At 47.2% G+C, this 20,715-nt stretch overlaps 1 protein-coding gene across 8 annotated transcripts in view; it reads left to right on the forward strand.

Moving 5' to 3' along the window:
* The window catches only part of LOC114599446 (alpha-1,6-mannosyl-glycoprotein 4-beta-N-acetylglucosaminyltransferase-like), a 29,102-nt gene that overhangs the window by 4,300 nt on the left and 4,087 nt on the right, over positions 1–20,715 (forward strand). For 4 of the 8 annotated variants that reach the window (XM_028734705.2, XM_028734707.2, XM_077929130.1 and 1 more), the window contains exons 2-4: positions 12,256–12,690; positions 14,314–14,493; positions 17,244–17,391. In XM_028734705.2, the coding sequence (XP_028590538.2) occupies positions 14,392–14,493; positions 17,244–17,391 (250 nt within the window). In that variant the 5' untranslated portion in view covers positions 12,256–12,690; positions 14,314–14,391. The other 4 variants (XM_077929128.1, XM_077929131.1, XM_077929129.1 and 1 more) reach the window with 4 other exon arrangements.

The raw sequence follows: 20,715 nt of genomic DNA on the forward strand, positions 1-20,715 counted from the left end.
GTGGCTCTGAATTATGAAGGATGCCTGATTCTGTCAGGAAGATGATGAAGTAGATTCTTTATTCATCCTGATACCTCCAAACTCCAGTGTGAAAAAGAAGAGTTTAAGCCCAACTGGGTCAATGTTGCTGGTGATGAGCACGCAGTGTGCACATGGGACTCAAGCAGGATTTTGCATGATGTGGTGTTGATTTGTCACTGTGCTGCACTTCCTTAATTGTCAAGCCTTTTTAAAAAAAACAAGCACATTTGATATCATTTGCTCTTATGCTGTCCCTCGTTCTGACTGTTGTTCTTGCCAGTCTCTACATTATGTTCATGATTTCGTGATGAAAATCGCCTCACTTCTTACCTCCGCTGTGCTTGACTTGACAGCTGCCTCCTTTGAAACAAACTTCCCCACCCATGCTTTGTACCTAATTCAGTTTACTGAAGGTGCACTCAGTGATATAACCGATAAGAGGGTGCAAATGCATATTTGCAGAAATAGATTTTCCAGGTCTCTGATGCAAATTCACAGCAACCCGTGTGCAGTTTTTGCCATGGCTTGTCAAACAATCCTGAGCCTTCTTTCAATTTTAACAAACGTTACATTACTCTATGCTATAGACTTGATCTGGTTGGACATATTCTGCTGAATAACTGAGCACAGGACATAATGGCTTCCTCAACTGCATCAGATGGCTGGATGAACACAATGTGGGGGGGTGGGGTGTTGTCAGCCCTCTCAGCTCCCCTAGGCAGAGTTTGGTGAAGGGTTGGGGTGGAGCTAGTGAGCAGAGTTGTTTCTGAAGGCACATAAAAAGTAAAGGCAGCAGTGTTGGTCCATGTGGGGGGGGAGCAGAACCATGCATGTAGCCAAGGAGGGCAGGAGGGCAGCTGCCCCCCATCAAGTAAAACAATAGAAATACTTAACTGACCAATCACTTCTGTTCTGCCCCCCCCCAAGTCCTGCCCCCCCAAAAAAAATCTTGGCTATGCTTATGAGAGGAACCCTCCAAAACCTACAGCTGAGCAGTACCTTTATTAAAACCAAGCAAACTGAAACGTGGGGACAGAGTCTTCAGGCATATACAAGTAGATGCCATCTGCAGAACATTTTATGGTGGCGTTGAGTTTACAGAGCAGATCTCTGCCGAGGAGGTTTACAGGGCTGCTAGTTAAGAGGAAGGTATGCTCCGCCAATAGGGGTCCGAGGGTGACTTTGGCTGGTTGCGAGAGTGGACAAGTGCGGGGTATCCCATCCAGTCCCATGACTTTCTTGGTCTCTGACCCTGGTTCTAGGTGGCTGCCGGTTAGGGTAGAGTATGTGGCTCCTGTGTCTAATAAACATTGATAGGGGTGCCTGTCGATCTCGATAGTACAAATGGGGTCTTCCGGTGATAATGCTAGGACGGGGCAGATGGCTTGGGTTGGACTGGGATCCCCTTTTAATTGTCAATATGTGTCCTGGTCATCAGGGGGTGGTTGATTTGGGGGGTGTAAGGGAGGAGCGGTGGCATTTATCCAAGGTTGAGTAGGTGGATTTATGGCAGGCATTTGAGTCTGTGGATCCGGTTGGGGTCGTTGGCTTTGGGGTACTAAATTCGGAGGTGCTGGCGGAGTATAGGCCGTAGGTGGGTGGTTTGCGTACCCCTGAGTTATGTTGGGATGTGGGGGGAAAGGAGGATAATTGGTCCGAGCAGGAAAAGATTTGGAGTCCTGTCCCTCGTAGGTTGGTGTGTTCAAGTAGGGGCAAAACCTTTTTATGTGTCCCTCTTCCTGACAGTAGTAACATCCTCTGGTGGTGGGTCCCCATTGCCTATAGGGATTGGGAGGTCCTCCTCCCCGGACCCCCCCTTCCTCGGTTGAAGCCTCTACCTCGGTTGGGGCTAGGTTCCATACTTAGTGCTAAGATCGGTTCGATCTCAGGTTTGGTCTCCTTTCCCCATCATATCCTATTTGGAGATTTAGGGCTTTCCTGATATCTGGGCTGGCCTGATCTTTGAAAAAGCCCTTGACGATTACTTCATGTTGGGAGTTCTCCGGGTCTATCCCTCCCCATGTCTTGATGGCAGAAACCAGCCTTGTATAATAATCTGATGGGTGCTCGTTTGATCCTTGTAGTACTGTTTGGACCTTCGTCCAATTAACGGTGCGTTGTCTGGCAGCCTTTACGCCGTCCAAAATAGCTTTCTTAAATAGATTTAAGCACCAGATCCCGTTGGTGGTATTGTAATCCCAGGTAGGTTCTACATGCAGGCACTGTGCTGAGAGAGCCTCTAAACCTTCGGGGCGTCCCCTCTGGTAGTCGGGTAATTCTATAGCCTCTCCGGCTTTGGTCAGAATGTCCGCCTTTTCGGCTTCATTGAAAAGGGCGTTTAGAAGGACATGGACATCTGGCCAAGTGGGGTTGTGGGTGGAAAAGATGGTGCTGATTTGGCGGTGGCATTTATCCGGATCGTCTCTCAGAGAAGGCATCTGATTTGACCAGGTTACAAGGTCAGCAGTATAGAAGGGCTGATGTGTATAAACCATCCGGGGAGGTCCATTGGGTTGGAGAGGCGGAATCGGCAAGGCCCTTAGGGCCATCTGGACCGCTGTAGAACTCGCTTGGCGAGAGGTCCCCAGGGTCTCCTCAGTTTTCTCTATAGAGTCCTCATCAGGACTACGGAGTCCTGAGGCAGGTTTTTTCTTAGTTTTGGCTTGTAATCTTGTGAGTCTCTGATTCTTACCCCCCCCCCCGTACCCCTTCATCCCCTGTTTCCTCACCGCTATCTGAGTTGTCACTAGGGGCGGGTGGTGTCGGTTCTCTGTAGTAAAAGGGAATCAGGGCTTGTTCCGTAGTATCATCTGCGAAGTGTCCTTCGTAAGGGGGGGGCATAGTCTGCCTTCCGGGATTTAATATGGGCAGCTGATAAGATGGTGTTCCCTTTGAGGCTTGGAGTAGTCCTTTTACTGTCTCAAAGGCGGCCAAATACTCTAATTGACGGGGTTTTTCTTCCATCAGATATTTCTTTAGATGTTTCAAACGGTCTTCACTAAACGAACCTCCTGTCGGCCAACATAATTCTGGCTTGGCGGAGGCAGTGCTGGCGGGCCAGATTTCTGAACAGAGGTCCTTTAATTTTTGCTTTGACAACAATTTGTGGCCGGGAATCGACTTCCAATACGTGATGACAAATTGAAGAGGGGAGTCAGGGTCCTTCTGAGACTGGGATGGCTTTTTAGAAGCCTTCCTCCCAGAGTGAGCCCACTCGTGCTTGGAAGCCTGGGTACCCATTTATGATTCACGCGTGTCTGGATAGAAAGAAGAGGAAAAGAGGGGGGGGTCGGTAAGGGTTTATATACCTAGTATAGGGGTTTATATATATATTTTAAAGAGGGATCTCTGGTTGCTTGGCAACTTTCTTGCGGTTTTTAGTGAGCTCTAGCTATCCGGTTCCTTTGTTCCTTTTCCTATTTCCTATTCTTTTCCCTGTTTCATATTCAATAACCTGGGGTCCCTTTCCACTCTGCCGGTCCCGCCCAATTCCTCATGGGCTATCCCTCCTGGCAACCTCCTACCTATCGTCACAATCTCAGGAAAAGGGGCCCTACTGGACGCCCGCGCCGTGCGGTGCCAGATCGGGTGATCCCTGGATAGAATTTCGAATCGAAAATCCCCCTTGCTTTCGGAAGCGGGCTTACAATACACGTGGTACGTAGCTCCGACCGGTGCGGCTGGGATTGGGATAGAAAGCAAGACCACTTCCTGCCCCCTAGCAAGGATGCTCGGGAAGTTCGGAAAGAGAACTCCAACCCCTTGCTTTCAACTGGGATGCCCATTGCGGAGAGTCGACTATCTTTCAAGTCGGGTCTCTCCGTCTTACTTTTGGGCTCCCAATTGGTGCGGCTAGCTGGAGGGTGTTAGAGAAAGAGATAGAGCTCAGAACCCCCCTTTCGGGCCTAGCAGTGGTCCACGGTCTCTCTCACTAACCGGACCAAGAGAAAGGCAAGAAGGAGCGATAGAGAGAAGGGCAGAGAATTCAGTTGCCAGGAGATTTCCACCCCTACCCACCAGTGCACTGGATTTCTTTTCCTATACTCACGCGTCTTCAACATTGATCCCGGGATCGATGAATAAGCCGGCTGGATCTCTCTTTGCTCCCCGGCTGAACTCCTAGGGCTTTCGATTACCGCCCGGAAGATGGCCGGAGGTCCAAAAGGGTCTTCCCAGGCAAAATGGCCCGGAGCCGGCTGAAGATTTTGGGGGCCCCGGTCAGCAACTCGGGAGAACCGCCAGCCCCACGTTGGGCGCCAACTGTTACGGAAAAATCTGGGTGCAGGGTTACTCTGCCACCCAGCTCGTCGGACTAAGTCCGCGGGTCCCTGCGGAAGAAATAAGCTCAGCCGGAGACAGGAGCAAACGGCAGAGAATCTGTGATGGCCTGGGATTCCGAGTCTGAGAGCGATCCGGAGGAATCCCAGCCGGCACAGGAGTCCCCGCCTCCAGGGCCGGCTGAACTGGGGCAAGGCCTAGATGCTGAGGAAACTCAAGAGCAGGCACCAGGTGAAACCATTCTGGCCCCAGAGGTGCTGGAAGACTCAGTGGCTACAGGTGAGCCTCCCCCGGGGCCCAGTAACCCTTCGGCCTCTCCTGAACTGCAGAGGCTTAGGGCAGAGAGGCGAAGGGAACTGGTGTCTCCCAGGAGGAGTGCTCGCCTTAAGGCCAAGAGAGGCGGGGCTTCTGGGGACCGGGACCGCCCCCGGCCTTAGATGAAGATAAAGGTCAGGCAGCCCGGTCCCAGGTTGCGGGAGCAACGTCGTTGTGGATTCCTGCTTCTGCCCTACCAGTGTTCCTGTTCCTCGCCTGGACTCCTGCTTCTGCCCTACCAGTGCTCCTGTTCCTCGCCTGGCTTCCTGCTTCTGCCCTACCAGCGTTCCTGTTACCCCGCCCGGCTCCCTGTCTCGGACCTCGCGTCTCATCTAGTGATCGTCTGCCCTGCTAGAGACTCTGGACTGATCTTGGGCTACGGTAATAGTACCTTATTTCCCCTGGGACCAGCACAGAATCCGAGTTTATTGCGCAACAGGTTCAAGACGAGATTGAACCCCGAGAAAGGGGTGACAGGAGTTTTTGAAACTTCCCTCCATGTCCCAGAATACAGTGCAAGATACATCATCATTGCGTAATGAATACATTAAAGATAGGTTGGGTTACACAGGTGACATCATGAATACATTAGAGAGGGGTTGGGTTACACAGATTAACATATACAGTAGGGTGGGGGGAATATGCAGAGTCGGAGATATGCGCGGATAAGCGCTTCCTGAGTACCGGTGATGAGAAGACAATAATCCAAGTATGCACAGTCGATAGTCCAAGTATGCAAAGTCTATCACCTGGCCTTGCCCAGAGGAAAGGTTGGGCAGAGTGATTTGGCCGGATTAGGGTCTTCCTGAGTACGTGACTCCTCGCTCGAGGGATTATGGAGTCTGAGGAGGTGTCATGGAGTCCAGAAGGAACTGAGTTAATTGACACCAAAACCAAGGAAATCGGAGATGTGGTTGATTTTATATGAATTTTAGAAGTTTTAGTCCGTTCTGGTCCATTCTTATGTCAGTAATTGAAGTCAGAAACAAAATAGATACATTGTTGCAAGATTTGACACTTTTATGAGTTCACGAGTTTTGATTCCATTGTTCCCCCAGCGGGGAGCCGTCAGTAGCTTGTCAGGGGGTTAAATGAGGCGTGCAAAGGCTCACTGAGCTGGTTCTGCAGAGCGGATGCATGGTTCTGATTGGCTAAAGCGCGGCCATTGAAACAAATGGGAGCGCAGTTTGACACGGTCAACTCATGAAAAAGATGGAGCAAGATTGAAACAAATGGGAGCGCAGTTTGACACGGTCAACTCATGAAAAAGATGGAGCGAGAGGGAGAGAAAGAGGCTTGAGAGTTTGGGCTTATTTCGCCCGTGTACTTGGGGTTTGGGTTATGGTGTGGTGCTTGTGCGACGGTGAGGGGTTTGAGGGGTTGAATGTATAGTGGGCGCCCTTGAGGTCATCGCCTCGGACGTGCCAAAGGAGGGGTGAAGGAGGGCACCCCCCCTTTTTCCTGTATCACTGTCATGAAATAGTGGTATGTGGAGATGAGGACCAAGGAAGTAAGGAAGGAATGCTTTTTTTTAAAAAAAAAAAAACCCCCACCTCAAATTTCCTGCTTTGTGCATGATGTTGCTTGTTCTGGAGAACTTGAAGACATACCACCATTTGAGGCATTTTGGTTGGTCCTTATAAAGGTCTTTGCCTATTTGTAGATTTTACAGCTACTTTTGGTGGGTCTGAGGGCACAGCCCAATGAGTTTTGGTGAGCCTTGGAGGAGCACCCACGTCTCTAGCATATTTGGGCAGCACTTTGAAGAATCCAGCACAAAAGGTGCATATTTACCATAAATGTACATCTGTTTTTAAACACTGCTATAAAGCGGGGTGGGGAGGGGGACAGCCTTGTCCCCTCCTTTCCTAACAAATGGCCTCAAGCTGGTTGACAGGAGCTGGGGGGGCGGAGGGGGGGAAGAGCACAAAATACTTACTGTGCCAGTTTTTTGTGGTTGCTTGGCAACTAATTCAGACGTTTGTTTTTCTGTTATATTGCTCACCTTTTGGATTATGTACGTAGGTAATTGGATCTCTTCACCACCACATGCTCCTCATTTATAAATTGACCTTGCTGGTTTTGCTGACATGACTCACAGGAAAGTCAATTTATGAATAGGCAGCGTTGAGGAAACTTTGAACTACAAGGTTACCCCATGTAGAACCAAGAGCCACCAAGCTGGAATAGGTACCTGGGAGATTACTCAGACCTACCCTAATCCTGTAGCAATGCCAAAGAGACAGTGCCAGAAGCTCTGCAGGAAGAGAGAAATAGAATTTTTCAAACCACTTTCTTGGATTTCCTCACCACCACCTAAGCTTCATACTGTGGCACACCTCCTCCGTCTCTGAGTAGTGCAAGATTTCAGGGGTTCCAGACTCAAGGTTTGTGTTGCCTTTTGGGAGGTACAGCAGAAACTGGGGTGTCTTTGTGAAATATGGTTTATTTACACATATATATAACCTGAACCTACGAAGGAGGGGTTCACAGCATCAATAACCCCAAAGGGTCTTGTTTCTCCCATAGCCACAGCCTTGGACTCCAGCAGAAATCAGCAGACTCCAGCAGAAATCTACTGGAAGGGCTGCCTAGTAGCTCCAATGCTAAACAAAGATAAGAGCAGGAGTCTTGAAGCTGTTCATTAATGGTTAACACCTAATGAGCAGACTGAGAAACCATGGGCAAGTCACTTGCAAGTCGCTTGCTCACAGACTTGCAAACCTGCCACTTTTCATTTGTGATATATAGTGTGCATACTCCATTCTTCTGTGGTCTTTTTAGTCTGGACTGGACCTGGTACCATCTGCAAGCCTAGCTGTGCTGTGCAACTGAGCTGCAGCCTTTCCCCAAAGCATTGTAAAAGAAAAAAGACTAGTGAGCTATAAAACTAGTCCACAAGAATGGGTTTGATCTAGAAAGCTTTGTTACCTCTGTCCCAAAACAAAACAAATTCTAGTGGAAAGTTGTGCAGCCCTTGGAATATTACAAAGAATGCTTGTCAGCCGGAATAGAAATCTCAACCCAGAACAAGAATCTGCTTTAGAGCAGATTCCCAGCGTAAGCAGATTGAAAGAATAAGTAGAGTTTACTCATTATGCTACAGGGCCCTACTACCGCTCATGACATTTCTGATTCCCTCGCTTTCACTCATTCATCTCAAGAATGGAAGTTGTGACTCACATTCTCAACCAGCCCACGTTTGCTTTCCATGCTGCCGCTTCTTCTTTCCGGTGAGATAACAAGAACTGTATTTGTTCCCAAACATTTTGTAAAGGAATCGCTGGAGGCGGGTAGGGAGGGATCCTTCCCTGGAAATGCACCTTGGATAACCATGAAATTGCACAGAGCATATGAGAAAAGAGCTGCCTTTGGCGCTCAGGAGAGGTGTCAGATCAGAATGCAAGAGGCAGTAGGAGTGCCATGGCTTTGTGGCAGAGGCCCAGGGGCCTCACTCCGCAGAATGCGTAGGAGGGTCCTCAAAACAAGGTACACAGCAGACTGGCTCATCACACTTTGAAGAAAGTGATGTAATACACGTATACACATTACCATGGGGGGGGTGAAGACCGTTTAAGAAAAACAAAACACAGCATCTAAAGAGTCTCCTCCTATTATGTCCAGTGTCTACACACACCGTTGATTTAAAGCACCCCCAAAGAATCCTGGGAATTGTAGTTAAGGATGCTGGGAATTGTAGCTCTGTGGGTGGTGTACTATAGTTCCCAGGATTCTCTGGGATGGGGCTTTAAATACACACCATATATCTAAAGTTCATTTACAGCAGACCCTGTCCCTGGCCCCCATTAGCCTAGCCTGAACCCCCCAGCTTGCATAAATCAGAGTGGCAGCTGCCCACATGGAAGAGAATTAGGCAACCCATTGAAGTAATTTTATAGGAGGGGATCTAGGAGTGATTTGGAGTTTTAAAATGATTTATTCCTTGCACAATGTTAGTATTTCTATGCTAAATTTCATATACACATATATGCTGTTTTTTTTTAAACAATATACGCAGTATTAATTTTGGAAATGCAAGTGTGGGGAGAAGCAGTTTCTTCTTGCTTTAGACCAGCTTATCATTTGTCTCTCGGTGAAGGATCTCCTTCCCCATATTTTTTGTGGTCTTGAGGGCAGGCCAGGAAAGTAGCAACTGCTCTTTAAATTGTTGCTTTCGGATGTGCTCCCCCACCTTTTCAACCCTGCTGTGAGCAAAAGGGCTTCCTCCCAGCACACGCAGAGCATGGCTGCCTCCACAGAGGAGGATGGTAGCAGGAGTCCTGGGGACAGCGCAGGCAGTCAGTCAGTGGGTGGCTCAGGCTGGGCTAATCACTCAGGAAGAAGTGGAGTCCGGAGGAAGCAGAAACAGATGCTTGATTGAACAAAAATGGTGAGAGAGGCAGATGGATAAATAAGAGAAAGAGTAAACAAGTGCTGGACAGGTGAATTGAGTCCTATTCACCCACTCACCTGCCGCTATATAAATATTACAAAAAGTGGCCAGCTCCCTTTGTGGTGGTTCCGGTCCTGCTTAAATTGCCGTTTCCAGAGGAGGATTCTCTTCAGCCCTGTGGAGCTTTCAGTGTGGGGTTCCTCAGGGTTTGATTTTATCCCTCATGCTGTTTAACATCAACATGAAACCACAGAGTGAGATTATCCAGAGTTTTGGAGTATCTGGTCAGCAATATGCTGATGACACACAGCTCTACTTCTCCTTTACATCTGCAAGTGTGGCTAGTGGATGTGCTGGACTGTTGTCTTGCCTCAGTAACGGACTGGATGAGAGCCAGCAAACTGAAGCTCAGATGATGATGATGATTTATATACCGCCCTATACCCAGAGGTCTCAGGGAGGTTCACCTAAAAGGATCACAGTACATAAAATTAAAATAAAAGCAATAAACCAATACAGTGGTACCTCAGGTTACATACGCTTCAGGTTACATACACTTCAGGTTACAGACTCCGCTAACCCAGAAATAGTGCTTCAGGTTAAGAACTTTGCTTCAGGATGAGAACAGAAATCGTGCTCCGGCGGCACGGCAGCAGCAGGAGGCCCCATTGGCTAAAGTTGTGCTTCAGGTTAAGAACAGTTTCAGGTTAAGAACGGACCTCCGGAACGAATTAAGTACTTAACCCGAGGTACCACTGTAATACTCCCCCAAAAAAAGAGCCACATCTAAAAGGGTATGGGATGTTGATCAGGTCAACCAAAGGCCTGGTTAAAAAGGAACATTATTGCCTGGGGACAAAAGGTGTATAGTGAAGGCACCAGGTGAACTTCTCTGGGGAGAGCAATCCACAGACAGGGAGTCACTGAAGAGAAGGCCCGTTCTTGTGTTGCCACTTTCTGGACCTCTTGAGGAGACGGCACATGAAGGAGTGCCTCAGAAGATGATTATCAGGATCCAGGTAGGTTCATATGGAAAGAGGTGGTCCTTGAGGTATTGTGGTCCTGAGCCATTTAAGGCTTTATAGGTCAAAACCAGCAATTTGAATTGGGCCTGGAAACTAAGCCAGTACAGTTGGACCAGGATCAGTGTAATATGCTCAAACCGTCTTGCTCCAGTGAGCAACCTAGCTGCTGAATTCTGCACCAGCTGAAGTTTTCGAACCATCTTTAGAGGCAGCCCTACATATAACGCATCACAGTTATCTAACTTTGAGGTTTCCCTCTGAAGGAGTAGCATGGAGGTGCCACTGGATCCATTGCTGTCACTTGAGGTTCAAGTAGCTTTGCTGGCATGGAGTGCCTTCCATCAGCTTCAGCTAGTGGTCCAGCTGTGCCCCCATCTGGATAGGGGTAGCCTGTTGTCTACACTCTTGTAACCTCCGTGTTAGATTATTGCAATGTGTTTTACTTGGGGCTACTTCTGAAGATGGTTCAGAACATGGGCGTAGCCAGGATTTACGGGGAGGGAGCAGAACCAAGCTATCTGCAACTCTATTGGTCAGTTAGTAAAGTATTTTTTTTATTATTGATTTGATTTTAGGGGGGAAGCTTCCTCCCCCCGCCTACGCCCATGGTTCAGAAACTTCACCTGGTGCAGAATTCAGTGGCCAGCTTGCTCACTAGGGCAAGACGATCCTGGTCTGACTGCACTGGCTGCTAATCAGTCTCCCAGCCCAATTCAAAGTGCTGGTTTTGGCCTAGTAAAGGTAAAGATACCCCTGTTGCGAATGACTCCGGGGTTGCGGCACTCATCTCGCTTTACAGGCCGAGGGAGCCGGCATTTGTGGCATGTGGCCAGCATGACTGACCTATGAAGCTTTAAATGGCTCAGGACTGCAATATCTCAAGGATTGCCTCTGCCCATATGAATTTTTCTTTATCCACTTTCTTCATGTCACGCATAATTTTATAATATTATATCCTGTCATCTCTTTCTCACCCTTTATATAAAGGTCCCAAATGCTGCAACCTTTGCTCCACTTTGGGATTTTTTTTTACTGGAAATTGGGGGCACAGGTGATCAGTGTCTTTTCATCTTTTCCCTGGAAGAATCTGTCAGTGGTTCAAAAATATGGCTTGAGAGCTATCTGTGTACATTTAAAGCACACCCTCCCTCCCTGGGAGTCCTAGGAAATGTAGCTTACCCCTCACAAAGCTACAAGTCCCAGCATCCTTAACAAGCTACATGTCCCAGAATTATTGGGTGTGTGCACACTTTAAATGTATGGTGTTTACACAGACCTAGTTTGTAACCCATGTTCCTCAATACCTGCTGAATAGGTATGGACAACGCACCTAACAAAATTCCCAGAGATCTGATCGCTCAGCTCAGATCTCACTACCTCATTGCCTTTGGAGTTTTGATAGCTCTTTAAGTGACCTGCAAGCTGCATGTTGCAGAAGGGACCATCTCTCCATTCCTGTTGCAATAACTCACCCACAAGGCAAACCATTCCTATCCTACAGTTATGTCTTCCAAATGTCGGTTTTGTCCATATTTATGGAGGATGGAATTTTATGCCCACTCACCTGGGAGTAAGGACACTTTCAGACAGTTGCTATTTTCTGTTGGGATTCAACTGCAAATTCACGTTGCACAATTGATGTTGATTTGGTGTTCTTGCACAACAAGCCTGCTTTCCACACCCACCCAGAATCAGACTTTTTGCAAACAGGGAAGCAATGCACAAGGAAGTGTAGGACAGCACTTGCTTGCCACAACTTGCTTGTTTAATATCCCTGCAAATGAATCAGAATGAGTGCTCAATAAACTGGATTGGCCAGAATCTCACACAATTCAGTGGGGCTTACTTCTTCTGAGTAGGTATGCATAAGATCGTGTTCTTCTAAATACACAAGTGCAGGCTGCAGATGTTTATCCTGCTCTGGGTTTCAGTGTCTTGAGAGTTGCTTCCTCCAATTCTTTCTGTATTTGCTTTCCTTTCTTCAATGTACAACAAAGGCCTTATTGACTGGCTCTGCCTTGGGCCAATGGGGAAGCTTCTGACCACACATCTATTCACTGATTTGTCATGGATAGTCTCTGCTGAAACTGCCGGGAAGTGGTTAAGCAATAAAAGCTAAGTGGAAAGAGCATTAGCTGTGCTGACTCCGTAGTATAAATAATATATGGAGAGAGCTCTATAGGTGTATAATGTTTCTGAGACAAACATTTGCTTTCTCCGCAGGCATTTCCCCTCGTATTATCTGCCTAAGACTGGGGCAAAGAGCCACCTGATGTGGAGAAGAGAGCAAATGATGAGAGAATCTTGAAAATACCTGGGTCCTTGCCAGCTGCCAGTGGAAAGGATGGTTGTGGAAGTCTGGTTGCATCACTCGGCTCTTGGAAGACCATTCTGAATCCTGTGCTTTGCTGGAAAGCACTTGTCCCTCCCTTGGCTAGGATGATGCCTTTCTCTATAGCCAACCTATCTGGGAGACTTTGAAGACTGGGGTCCTTCACAATACATCACTTCTCAATGGAGCATGACTTTCAGGTTCCTTCTTTTGCTGCTGTCACTTCCAGCCACCTGCTCAGCCACACCCATGAAAGGAACCCACTGGATGAAGAAATAGAGAGGTGCACTCTGCCCTGCTGGGAGGGGACAAAGGTCTGTGAAAAGGTAGGCTGAGTAGTGCTTGGGCTATGCTAGTTTGCATCTCATTTTGGTGCTAAATGGAAACACTAACGTCTGATTGCCAAATGCACTGAGCAGGAAGTGGCTGGGTAAGAGCAGCACTGATTTTGCTTTCGGGCTGGGAGATCTTACTAAAGAAAGGAGAGCTTGCCTTGTGTGACTGTTGGCTGCACAGGGAATAGTATTGTGGGCAGATGTGCAGCCCTGTCCTGTGCTTTTTTTACTTTGAAGCAGAGTCGTTGAATTCAGTGGGACTTCCTCCCGACTTGAAAGGGGGTGTAGAGTTATAATCTTAAACCTCTCTAGCATCACTTTAAAAGTTGAGGTGCAGATATTAGGTCAATCAGAATTAATTGATATTTTTGGATGTTTTATGGCTGTTTTATTAGTATTTTGTTGACATTATCTTGATATTTTGTACTCTGCCTTGTTACATATTTATAAATGAGCAGATTATCAATTTATAGAAAAAATAAAATAAATGAAAATATTCTACCATATACTTCGTTTGTGGTCTAACCTATTTTGCTTTCATTCCCTTCTGTTTATTTTCTTTACAGGGGGTTTCCCAGTGTCAGCCACATACTAGTTCAGGTAGAAATTTATAAAGAGAGTTGGGTAAAAGAACCTTAAACTTACGTTGTTTCAGGGTTACTATATATGGCAATGTGAAATTCTGCATTTTATCTGATCCATCCACTGCATTTATTAAGTTTGCAGATGATATAACCATAATGGGTCTAATTACAGGTAGAGATGAATCAGCGTATAGGGAGCAGGTTCAAAAAGTCTCCACATGGTGGCTAGAGAAGAACTTGCACCTAAATATCAGCAAGACAAAGGAGATGGTGTTGGACTTTTGGAGGAAGAGAGAGGAACTAGCCCGTTGTATATCAGGGGTGTCTGTGTGGAGAGAGTCTGTTCCTTTAAATTCCTGGGAGTTTACTTTAGTGAAGACCTCACTTGGAAAATCAATACAACCCAGGTGGTTAGGAAGGCCCAACAGAGACTCCATTTCTTCAGGGTCTTGCAAAAGAACAATGTCAAACAAAAAATGATGATCTCCTTCTACTGGGCCACAATAGAAAGTATCCTTTCATACTGTATAACAGTGTGGTATGCTGGTTTGATCGCCACGGACAGGAAGTCCCTGTGGAGGGTGGTGAATACAGCACATGACATCATGGGCTGTCCTCAGAGTTCGCTAGATGACATCGTGGGGGACCGCTGCCTCAGGAGAGCGAGGAAAATTCTTAGGGACGATTCACACCCTGGCCAGCACGTCTTTAATCTCTTACCTTCGAGCAGGAGATACAGAAGTATAGTCAGCCGCACCAACAGGTTAAAGAACAGTTTGGGCTGTTGGGCTGCTGAATGGAGAGAAAAAATAGTGGTGTAATTGACTTCCGACAAGCACACAGAGCGTGAACAACACTGAGTGTATGGGGGGGGGGCTTGTTTAATTTCACTGCACACAGGTGGTGTGACAAGGTTTATTATTATTATTATTATTATTATTATTATTATTATTATTTATTTAGAAGAAAAGAAAAGAATACAGATCTCAGCCTTTCTACTCAGATCTTCATTACCACCACCACCCCCCAGGTAACAGCGTGAGGACCCAGGGCCTGTGGAGTTGCCAGCCTCTGGGAAGGAGCCCTCATATCCAGGGTTCCAGTTGCCATGCGGTTCTTCTTAAGGCGTTCACTTGCAGCAGCTATTTCCCTGCTTGTGTTCCTGCTCCTCGTAAGTCTGTCTCCTTGGACCCAAGAGGATTCTGAGACGGTGAGTATAGCATAAACCACATGTTCTGGGCAGAAAAGAAGGAAACTGATACCCAACAGGCCTTGCTACTCCCATCCTGTTGTTCTGCTGTTTGGCTAGAAGCCAGGGATTCTGTCGAGACATTTCTGCAAAATTTCTTCAGGGAACATAGGGACCTGACTCCTCACCCCCACCTCCATCTTTTTTTGCAGGGGGGTGGGGATCCAGAGTCTTACATTTAACTGGTGACACGTCCTTCATTGGGGAGAGGGGGTCAAAGATAGCTGTGGACACAGCTACTGAGGCAGAAAAGCCAAAAGGTGCTTCATTGGGGATAAAAAATTAATAATAACTGATGGGATTGAAATGTTAAGCCTTTGTAATGGTACCCTGAAATCAGATGTAGGATCTTCTTCCTCTTTTCCTCAGAAACCGGTCTTGCACCCATTCTCTCACTTGATAGCAGGAACATGGATTGAACGTGACAGGCATCAAATCACCATATATATCTTGAGTTCTGATTCCTCATTCTAATCCTTCCAAGTGATTCCTACAAAAATACATTGTGGTGAATCCCCACCCCCTAAGAAAAGTACTCTTGTTCAGGGCTGCTCAGACCTCTTGGGACAGGGGGAGGTTTTGAAAGGTAGAAGAGACTCCTACATCCACCTGTGTTATGTAGAGTCCTCTAGAGGACTCAGGTTGCAGCGGACAGGCAGTGGGGGAGGGGGAGGCTGCCAACCCTAAACTTCACATTGTATTGCTAAATAGCAGCGGGTGGAGTGTGACTGGCTCTAAAGACTAGGAAAGGCAAAAGGTGTCATTTCCTTCTTTTCTCCCTCCTGAAACATGCCACAACATATTGCAGGGAAGGCTTGTACCCAACAACCTCTCCTCCAGCATTCTTTCTCAACTGCAAGCAGCTCGAACAAACCATTCCCTCTGCTACTCATTTTCTTCCTACCCCTCTGAAAATTAACACCCAACATTATTATGTGTGTCGACTTCCCTTGGTGGTTTATGTCATTGATAGGCACACATAATCAGCTGTTCATTACAGATAATGGAGAAACCCGGGGTTTTCATGTAGCTGTGGCTAGGAAGCAAGTATGCTTACACAACAACAACAACAACAACAACAACAACAACAACAACAACAACAGGCGTTTATGCTGGCTGCATACACACCATACATTTAAGGCAGGTCCCTCTCTGCAATTCTATGATTCTACAAACTCATCATTCCACATACCTTGGGAGTCCCTTGAGTATGAAGCCCATTTTCCACCGTGGACCTGGGGGCAGGTCCCATACTCACCACCACAGGTTATAAGGCTCCAAGGAGGCCTCGGGGTGGGATGGATGTTTAGTCGGGTGTGGGAATTTGTTTAATTTTGGTGTGTTTGTATCTTTTACTGTTTTAGGTTTTTATTGTTTTATTGTTTTGTTGTTGTCGTATAGGTTTTAATTTGATTTTAAGGGGAGGGGTCAGGGATGCCTGGGAGTGGGTCCCAGCCAACAAAATGGCTGGGGCAGGTTCCACAGGGGGGGATGCACTGGGACAACCGATCTCAGTGATCACGGGTAGGAGGAGGAGTTAGGCTAAGACCAGACCACATCATTACCGAGGAGGCAGGCTTAGTCGTTGTTTGAGGACTATCCCTGCCTCCAGGTCTGGTCTTGACCGGACGGTTACTGAAATCAGCAAGGGATACCCACACGACCTGAAGGTGCTGCTGTGCAATGACAGGTCAATGATCCATAAAACCATTGTGATCCATGACTTGATCGTGGATGAAGGACTTGACCTGGCATGTGTAACAGAGACTTGGTTGGATGAAGCAGATGGGCCTGTCCTAGCTGCTGCTTGTCCATCAGGTTTCTCTTACGCACAGCAACCCAGGCCTTGTGGGTGGGGTGGGGGGGTTGCAGTGATTTTTAGGAAGTCATTAGTTTGCACCAGGTGTCCTATTGGGAAGATCCAGTTCTCTGAGTGCATGTTCTGGAGGTTGGGCAATAGGGACTACTGCAATGTGCTCTATGTGGGGCTACCTTTGAAGGTGACCCGGAAGTTAATCCAGAATGCTAATCCAGAATGCAGCAACCAGACTGGTGACTGGGTGCAGCTGCTGAGACCACATAACTCCAGTCTTGAAAAACCTACATTGGCTCCCAGTACATTTCCAAGCACAAATCAAAGTGTTGGTGCTGACCTTTAAAGCCCTAAATGGCCTCAGTCCAGTATACCTGAAGGAGCGTCTCCACCCCCATCGTTCTACCTGGACACTGAGGTCCAGCGCCAAGGGCCTTCTGGCGGTTCCCTCACTGCGAGAAGCCAAGTTACAGGGAACCAGGTAAAGGGCCTTCTCAGTAGTGGCACCTGCCCTGTGGAACGCCCTCCCACCAGATGTCAAAGAGAACAACAATCAGACTTTTAGAAGACAACCGAAGGCAGCCCTGTTTAGGGAAGCTTAATATTTTCTTGGAAGCCGCTAAGAGTGGCCGGAGAAGCCCAGCCAGAAGGGCAGGGAATGAATGAATAAATAAATAAATAAATAAATAAATAAATAGCCATCCCCTTTCTGCTTCCAAACTGATAGGCACTCAGCTACCCTGTTTTGAGCAGTGATGGTGGTAACGTTGGGAGTTGCCAAGAACCTACCTTGCTTGTTGTCTCCGTATCTAGAGATGTAGAGCCCATTGTGTTGGTCCACAGATGTGCTCTGGAACATATACTTTCTTCTAAGCATTGTTGTCCTGTTTTTTCACAGAGGGAAGTACAACAGTGGGCCCAAGATGTGGGGCTACAGCAATTGCACACTGACTGGAACCAACGTAGCCTCCAAAAGCTAGGAAATGCCACCAACTTCCCGAACATCTCTTATCGCTATCTTGCTGGCATCCCCCCACCCCAGAAAAGTGAGTACAGCACACCTCCCAAAGGGCAGATCAAAATTAGAAGGTGCAAAGCAGGCAATGGGTCCATTTCAGAAGTCCATGTTTGCATAGAAGAAATTTGCATTTCAGGCTGTCGCAAGAGAATGTGGACTGTGCATGCACAGATCTGTCACGTCGGCACCATGCCTTTTATGTATTCTTGTACCACTTTAACAGTCATAGCTCTCACCCAAAGAATCCTGGGAACTGCAGGTCTTTGTGGTCAGTGCCCTTAACAGACTACAGCTCCCAGGAGTCTTTGGAGGAAGTCATGACAGCTAAAGTTCCATGAGAGTGCTTTAAATTTACGGTGCGGATGTGATCAGAGAGAACTGGGAATGTGGGGTGCCTTTGTGGGCTCACTACTAGGACCTCATCTTTTGCTAAGCTCAGACTTCTGCAGTGGAACCATGTTTCTGCCTTTAATTCTAGGGCAAGGGTCAGCAAACTTTTTAAGCAGGGGGCTGGTCCACCGTCCCTCAGACCTTGTGGGGGGCCAGACTATATTTTTTTGGGGAAATATGAACGAATTTCTATGCCCCGCAAATAACCCAGAGATGCATTTTAAATAAAAGTACACATTCTACTCATGTAAAAACACGCTGATTCCTGGACCTTCTGCGGGCCAGATTTAGAAGGCAATTGGGCCTTAGTTTGCCTTTGTTGCTGTTTAGTTGTTTAGTCATGTCCAAGTCTTTGTGACCCCATGGACCAGAGCACGCCAGGCACTTCTGTCTTCCACTGCCTCCCGCAGTTTGGTCAAACTCATGTTAGTAGCTTCGAGAACACTGTCCAACCATCTTGTCCTCTGTCGTCCCCTTCTCCTTGTGCCCTCCATCTTTCCCAAGATTAAGGTCTTTTCCAGAGAGTCTTCTCTTCTCATGAGGTGGCCAAAGTATTGGAGCCTCAGCTTCAGGATCTGTCCTTCCAGTGAGCACTCAGGGCTGATTTCCTTCAGAATGGATAGGTTTGATCTTCTTGCAGTCCATGGGACTCTCAAGAGTCTCCTCCAGCACCATAATTCAAAAGCATCAATTCTTCGGCGATCAGCCTTCTTTGTGGTCCAGCTCTCACTTCCATACATCACTACTGGGAAAACCATAGCTTTAACTATATGGACCTTTGTTGGCAAGGTGATGTCTCTGCTTTTTAAGATGCTGTCTAGGCCTGTCATTGCTTTTCTCCCAAGAAGCAGGCGTCTTTTAATTTCGTGGCTGCTGTCACCATCTGCAGTGATCATGGAACCCGAGAAAGTAAAATCTCTCACTGCCTCCATTTCTTCTCCTTCTGTTTGCCAGGAGGTGATGGGACCAATGGCCATGATCTTAGTTTTTTTGATGTTGAGCTTCAGACCATATTTTGTGCTCTCTTCTTTCACCCTCATTAAAAGGTTCTTTAATTCCTCCTTACTTTCTGCCATCAAGGTTGTAAATCTGAGACAGAAGAGAGCCCCTTGTGGCTGCTTCCTTCTTTACCTGGTTGGGTTTTCTGTCCATTTCTAGCCTTACACTGCCACCCAGTGGGGAAATAGAGCTGGAAGCTTACAGTGTACGCATAGCTTTCCTCAACTATTGTGCTTGCTATCAGGGAAAGAAGGAAAGGGGCAATTCCCCCTTCTGTCCATTTGCTCATTTTCCAAGGCAACAGGTGAGGATGTGGTTGATGCATCTCATAAGAACGGAAGGCAAGCCTGATGGATCAGGCCTGTTCCCATCTAGAATATCATCCTGTTCTCACAGTGGCTGACCTGTGGGAAACCTGTAAATTGAACATGGGTGTATCAGCACTCTGCCCACCTGCAATTCACAGCAATTGGTATTCAGAGGCATAGTGGCTCAGACAATGGAAAATCTTCCTTCCCATCCAAAAACCATATTTTTGCTCACTTGCCTTCCTTGTCCACTGTATCCAGGAGGCCACTGGGTTCCTATAGTACCACAGATGTGGGGAAGGAAATGGAGGGAGAGGCAGTGGAAAGGGGTATGAGGCACTGCAGCTATATCTTCTCCCATCCTCCTCGGTGTGGGAGGATCTCTGGCTTGCAATGCACCAAAAGTAGTCAGGTGTGCATGGGCACAAACAACAACACCTTCATGTCCTCTTTGTGTGCACGCACATTCAAGGCAACCTATGCCCTGCATGATGGTCCCTCACCTCCCTTCTCAGAAAATGGAAATGATAGCAGAACAAGCCTGGGCCATCCTCTCAGCCTTATGCTCACCTGTGCTTTGCTGTCACTTCATTTGGGGGTGATTTTTCCTATGTTTTCTGATTGGATGCTGGGACAGGTACAGAAACATTCGTGCTGCTGTACCACAGGTAAAATTCACAGGGGGTTTTTTTAAGAGAGCAAAGGAGTATATCACATTCTTTTCACTTTTGCTCAGATTGCCCAGATCTTCCAGGCAACCTGGTTTCAAAACTTGTAATTGTCATGTTTCCTAAAACATTCTGATTTTTAAAATCCCATTGGCACTCAACAATGTCATTGTGAACCCAAGCCGCAGACCCCGAGCTGGAGGAAAGCGTATGGGGGTTCATGAGAAGCAGGAGTTCCAAGAAGAGTCTTAACCACCAGAGTGCAGAGTTCTGACGCTTTACTGAAGATAGGTATGGGCTTACAGCAAAGCAGCCTGCTGGTTCCCCTTGCCCTGGCTCAAAGCCTTCTGTGGGACAGACTCTACAGCAAGGAGACAGCTTGTCCACACCCAAGCAAAGCTATATACAGTATTTATACAGCAGGGCAGTCTGTGTCAGCCACCTGACCAAGTTGCAGATAGCCAATACTCAAAACATGATAGGTAGTTCTTCTTCTGGGCTCTGAGCCCAACATCCCAGTTCCCACTGATAAGGGTTCCATCAAAGCAAACCAATTAGGATATCAAAGCAGGCATGTGTAAACATATATGAGCTCAAAGCCACAGCAACTACCAATTAATTGTAGGCCTATCATGAGTGCCAAGATGATGTAAGCACAGCTTCCAGAGCCGTTCACCTTTGGTACAACACAACCATCTTATGGGTCAAAAGTGCACAAAATCACTTTCTCGCTGCTAGTGAATAGGACTTGTGCAACAAGCTTGTCTATGTTAGCCAGGACCTATCTAAATGGGATTTCAGAACATTCTGAAATTAACAGAGGAATCTATCTCCAGATGAGTTACATAAAAGCCAGTTGAAGATGTAGAGGAGGTCATTTGTTGGCCTAATCCAGGCGCATGTTGAGTGGGCAGAGTTTGAAATTCAAACTCATAAAGCTAACAGGGTGGGAAAAATTATCCCCACAGACATGCAACCCTTTAATGG

Source organism: Podarcis muralis, chromosome 5 (genome assembly GCF_964188315.1).
Source record: "Podarcis muralis chromosome 5, rPodMur119.hap1.1, whole genome shotgun sequence".
Taxonomy (NCBI): Eukaryota; Metazoa; Chordata; class Lepidosauria; order Squamata; family Lacertidae; genus Podarcis; species Podarcis muralis.